The sequence below is a fragment of the Egretta garzetta genome, unplaced genomic scaffold, assembly GCF_000687185.1.
Source record: "Egretta garzetta isolate BGI_Z169 unplaced genomic scaffold, ASM68718v1 scaffold39, whole genome shotgun sequence".
Taxonomy (NCBI): domain Eukaryota; kingdom Metazoa; phylum Chordata; class Aves; order Pelecaniformes; family Ardeidae; genus Egretta; species Egretta garzetta.
In genome coordinates, this window is record NW_009260945.1 from 2,080,164 (window position 1) to 2,085,948 (window position 5,785).

Consider the following 5,785-nt stretch of genomic DNA (forward strand, 5'->3'; position numbering starts at 1 on the left):
AGCAGGACTGCTCGAATGAGTAAGGTCATATCTCTAAATGCATACTTTGATTAATCTGGGACAGTTAATTATCTTTCAGAATTCTTAGTATCCTGTAGTAATCAGAATACTTAATACCCTGAAGAGGAGGATGCGAAAGACAGCTCTCATATGGGAGTGTTGCAAAAGAATGTTTTTGTTTCTTCTGTCTCAGTTTAAATACATTGTCCTCCAGTTGCTGTTTTGATCATTCCCCTTAAATACCTTGATTAACAGTGCCAATGTGTGCACACTGCAGTAATTGTGTGCTATTGTTATTTAAAGGCTAAATCTAAGCCTGGCTGTAACTATAGCAACATGATCAGTTTACAGATTAGAGCTCTCTAAATAAGCTTGAAAAATAATTTGCTGTTAAATTCTAATACGGACTATCATCTCGTGCATTTTTTAGTTCTTTACTTTGTATAGAGAGCTCCCATAGTATTTTCTGTCTCAGCAACTTTTAAATGGAAAAATGTACTGAACCTGGTTTGTGTTCCTATGTCCAAACCCTGGTTCAATACATGTATTTATACTACAACAAATTGCTAACCTACAGAGCACCAAAAGGTAGAATAGAAATAATAAGAGATAATAATAAGGGAAGTTTTTACTTGCATTGAGAAACCCAAATAATGCTGGGATAGATGACCAAAGAAAGGATAAAGGCAGAACACTGTCTGGTTAGTTGTTTGTACACATATACCTATCTCAGATGATCAAGCAGGTAAATCAGTGTCACTTAAGTTTCAACCTCAATGTGAAGCAAGCCTCACAGTAGCGTGTGTGAAGATGTTAAGTATTGCTATGCCCATTTTACAGAAAGACAAATTCAAGCACTGCCAAGTTGAAGGAACGTCCAAACATTCAACACCCAGGGAAACTAATGAAAATATTGCCCCCATTTTCTTTGATATATCAGATGTAACTCCTTGCATGCAAAGCTGGTAAAAGAGGAGTCTACCCTATTCTTGAAATATGTATGTATATTAATGGACATGAGCTGTAGATACTGAAAACAAGGCTATGATTGCCTCAATCTGTTCTCGGATTCCTGGGTAATGGAATGATGGATGTAGTGTAGAACATAGTTGCTCAATAATGCAAACACTCTTTGAATTTAATAGTCTTTAAATCAGATCCTATGGTAACAGATGATAGTTCCTTACAAACAGACAGTTGTCTACTGTGGTTGTAATGGAAAAATAATTTTAGTCTGTTTTCGCAAGGAAAATAAGCTTAAGGGATTGTGCTGTCTGCCAATTCCCTCTCCCCCAATCATTTTTAATGTTAGTCATCTTCAGCCAAATTTGATGTATAGATATAAACCTCAAAACACCCTAAAATTTCATGAAAATCAATAGCTAGGTAGAAGAGAAAGAGCTATCTCAGTGACTCTATTAAGAGTAGAGATTATAACCCAGTGTTTATCTGTTCCATGATGTGGATTCAACTGGCCAGCGCGTACAGCTGGAGCTCTGAGGCAGCCGCAGAACTGCAGAGGAGGGAGCTGAGGGAAGGAAAAGTATTTGCAGAGGTGGGATGTGCTGGGGATATGGGAGTGAACTGGGAGTGCTGGGAAGGAGGGCACGGAGGGGATGTGGAACAGAAAATCAGGACTTTATTAGTTTTGCTGATTGTGGAATGACTTGTTAATTATGTCAGAAGTAGTACGGTACTGGACCAGGGCAGTAGCACTGCTAGGGCTTGTGGTAACCTGTACTTGCATACTGGATGCAAAGACGTTTTTGTATTAGTGAGCCTACAGCCAGACTGTCCTTCCAGTGCTTGTGACCTTAGTTCTAGTTACAGTTTAAAATGCTTGGCTTATGTGCAAAGCATGGGGAACACAAATTCCCCTCATATCTATACGTTGAATAGAACAATATTGTCAGCATTCCTTTCCAGGACTGTTTGTTCCAAGTCACAATTTCAGGGACATGATATCTGTAGATTTGTGTAGATCTGAGCACGAAAATGCCACCAGGAAGTACAGGTTCCTGTCTGCTTCCTTATCCTGGGGAAGCCCTCGAACTTCACCCGATGGAAGGGTCTGAGAAGAAACACGAAAAACTTGCTCTGGTTTTTGCTTACTCCAGCCTGCTAGGAGTGGTGTCTCTGGAAGCCTGGCTGTATTTTTGCTTCAGTTACAAGTGGAAATTATTTTGGCACATATTTATGATTAAGAGTATGTTTACAGGGCAGTCATACAGGTGCTACCTAGCTCAGGTACTATGGTATAGTGGGAGTTTATTCTTGCAACCATGCTATTGTGCTTTAAACGCAAATTGGCTTCAGACTAGCTAGATTATGCCCGCTGTAGACATGGACTGATACACATTTAGATTCCCTCTTAGATCCATTTCTATTTTACTAGCCCTCTATTAGAAACCTGAACCTTAATGGCTAGTTGCTGAGCACCTACATCTCCGAGTGATTTCAGGGTTCTTCCTTTCTTTGGATCAGATCTTACATCAGCACACTGGAAAAAGAGCACCTGCTGGAGTTATATGACTTTTTTGCTTTTAATAAGCTGTATTAAGTTATTGTGCAGCCACTTTGAAAGCAACAAGGCAAGTTATGCACAGCTGTGAACATGGCATGCTCACTTCTCAGTTCCAGCTCCTGTGTATCTTACCAAACTCGCAAATGAAGTCAAATTCCTGGCTGCAATTTTCAGTCACACCCCACTGATACTTGGCATTCTTCAGGATGTACCCACATGTGGATGAGAAGGGAGATGGCTGATCCTTGTACCAGTTACTGTAGCTTATATTTGAAGTATCCAGCCAAATCATTGACCCTGTGAAGAAAGTAATTGTGTCCCGAATGTTTATTTTCCACATCAACACAATTACAGAGTCCGAGCCTGCAGAGCAGAACTATAGCCCTGCTCCTACTGAAGCAGAAGTGGTTTAGTCTGTGTAGGGATCTTCAGTTACATTTTATATTTAACCTGATATAACCACTAAAAGAGACACCCCCACTTCCCCCTGCGCTCCCAGTTTCAGGATTCCACCATTTCCCTTGCATCAGATTTTGCAGTGCTTCCTAGTGTGATGAATTGTCTCAGTTTGCTTTTCCACTAGAGAACTAACCCAGCACATTTTTTTTCACCGGGTCATCATGCTGATCTAATTCACCACCACGAGATCCGACGGAAAGGGTGACAAATGCAACTGGGAAGCGAAACAGGCAATTAAAACATCTTAATATAAATCTGAAGTTACAGCAACAAAAGACAATGGCTTTTCAGCAGATGTCTATGGAGGGACTGATTGCATTTGTTGTCACATTAAGCAAGCATGGCCCGATACAGTTTTAGAGAAGACATAATTTCAAAGTCACCTACCGTCAGTAGTTTCATTCAGCAAGGAGTTTGAGATCAGTCCTATCCACCATTCCTGATCCTCAGCGATATGTTTTTGCAAGAACTCTTGAGTTTCCTCATTTTCAATAAAGGCAAGGTGCCCCCCACCTCTCTCACACCAGCTCTGGGCACCTGTGAAGGTACGCTGGAGCCTAACAAACTCATAGCATGAACGGTTGAAAGCTAGCTGGTACTTTGAGCAAGGGATTCCTTCATCAACGGTCGCTTCCTCCACAGCCAAGCATACAGCAAGAGAAATTAGAACTGCGATCCCAAACCACATTCTCAGCTCAGCGCCGTGTGTGGTACTGGTCTTGCTTATCACATCACCACTCTTTGTGCCCCCTTCTTCAAAACCTTGAGGTGTCATCCTTGTCATGTCATCAGCATTTCTCCTTCCTCTTTGCTGCTTGCAACAACAGCAGCAACAGAACACAGAACAGATTGCTTCTAATATATAATGGTGATTGCATCTGAGGATACACACAACAAGTGCTGATGCTAAGTCACTGCAATGGCCATTGTGAGGCCTATTATATAAATGTCTCGTTCCATGTGAAGTCAGCTTGAAGAGAAGACATTAGAGTAGTGCTTTCCTAATGAGCAGAGCAGATAAAGTTGATATATGCTGCTATTGGACACATGGGAAAGTGAGATAAAGCTCCTACATCAAAGACATCATTGTGTGAACATTAAAGCTGGAGGTCTTTACAACAACAACAAAGAGATACAATAGTAGGAATGAGAAGAGAATGAGGAAAATGAGGAACATGAGGAGTTATGAGATGGGAAAACACACAGTGCTCCTCTAGATACATCTAATTGGTTTGGATTGCTTTAGTTTTAATAATTATTATTTGACATGCTCCTTTTGGATGCTAATGCAATGTCTACAATTATTGTATCATATTCATCCTGTCCACCTGTTTACACAGACAGAGCTTCTTCTCAGCTGTCCCAAGTAAGCTTCATTTTGAAGCATTGTGTCTGTTTAGAATTCCACACGTCAAGTGAAATGCTACCATCATCCCTTAAAAGCTAAGCTGCTTAACTATATTGAGGTACAGTATTCACACCTGCTAGGAGGTAGAAGGGAAGGCCAGAAGTTAAAACAGTGCCTTAATCATCAGAGCTACTTGGGAGCCCTATGTACACATTCCAAAGGCTGCTGATGGACTTTGGGAAGCCAGCCCAGCAACATTTAGGAGCTGAAATCCCTAAGTGCTTCTGAACTTCCTTACAAAAGGTACCCATCAGGTTTACAAAAAAAAATGCAGTACCAATAAGGATCTTTAGCTATTGCAATCCTCCTGTCCTTGGCATTAACTCCATTGAATTTGATGCATTTATCATTCATTTATACCACCATAACCTGACACTGAAGGAACATGAACTTATATTTAGACATGGATCAGTGAGCCAGATACTGCATCACAGAGATGCAGGAAGCAGTGATGTTTGGTTGACTTCCCGCATTGCAGAAATGCCACCTGCGTTGCACTACTGAGCTGAAGGTAATGCACGTATCGCACAGTATGCCAGTCCAGCTCTAACCCTCTAAAGCTTTCTTGCAAAGTAAAGCATTTGCACTGTGTCCAGCAAGCATTTAAGAATGGTCTTCAATCCCAAGACCTTTCTGGAGCTCCAGTTCATAGTCACCTTGCTCAGCTGGATAGAGCAGGACTGTGATCAGGGTTTTCAAGATAAAGTTCATGGGAAAGTGTTTAAAGTGTAGGACAGTTGTGAGGGAGGAGAGGAAAGGGGAAGAAAATGCACTGTGATGGAGGGATAGACACTATCCTGGATGTCCCCTTCCCCACCACACTGGAAAATCAAGAATTACCTCCACTATGGAAGCCTTGGAGCAGATCCCACATTATGTTCTGACTGATTAATAGGGGTAGCTGATGGAGAAGCTGAGATGTGAATATTCAGACTGGGTTTCCCAGCTCTGGGGAAGGCCAATCTGTATTCTAATTAGCTGATGGATCTGGCCCAGTCATTGCCCAGACACGCATCCCCTTCCTGGAAGAGACCATATAACTATGATTATTAGCTGGTTCTGTTAAGGGTGTCTGAAAATTAGGACACCCTTCGGGGCTGCATACAAAACTTCATAGGCTTCAGTTTGGTAAATCCCAACCCAACTGGTTTATATTGAAGCTATTGCAAAAGTCAGAGCTGAGAGCAGCTGCTGTTTAGTTAGTTGGCCACTGTATACTTTCATGATATTGCCTTCAGAGTCCTTGCTTCTTCTTGGGCCGTGCTGACTTGCCAGGCTTTGGAGAAGCTGGCACCCAGCCCTTCCATTTTGTCCTCTTAGGTATGAGAAACACAGCCTGTTTCTGAAAACATAGATGTGATGAAGGAGACTGTACTTAAATGTATCTGGCTCAG

General features: G+C 41.6%; 1 protein-coding gene across 1 annotated transcript in view; it reads right to left on the minus strand.

The window, feature by feature from the left end:
• Positions 1 to 3,758, minus strand: part of PKD1L2 (polycystin 1 like 2) — a 41,261-nt gene extending 37,503 nt beyond the window's left edge. Inside the window, exons 1-2 of the mRNA XM_009647203.1 lie at positions 3,371 to 3,758; positions 2,657 to 2,821 (exon numbers count right to left, since the gene is read on the minus strand). Coding sequence (XP_009645498.1) covers positions 2,657 to 2,821; positions 3,371 to 3,758 — 553 coding nt within the window. The remainder of the gene's footprint in view (positions 1 to 2,656; positions 2,822 to 3,370) is intronic.
• Positions 3,759 to 5,785: the final 2,027 nt, after the last annotated feature.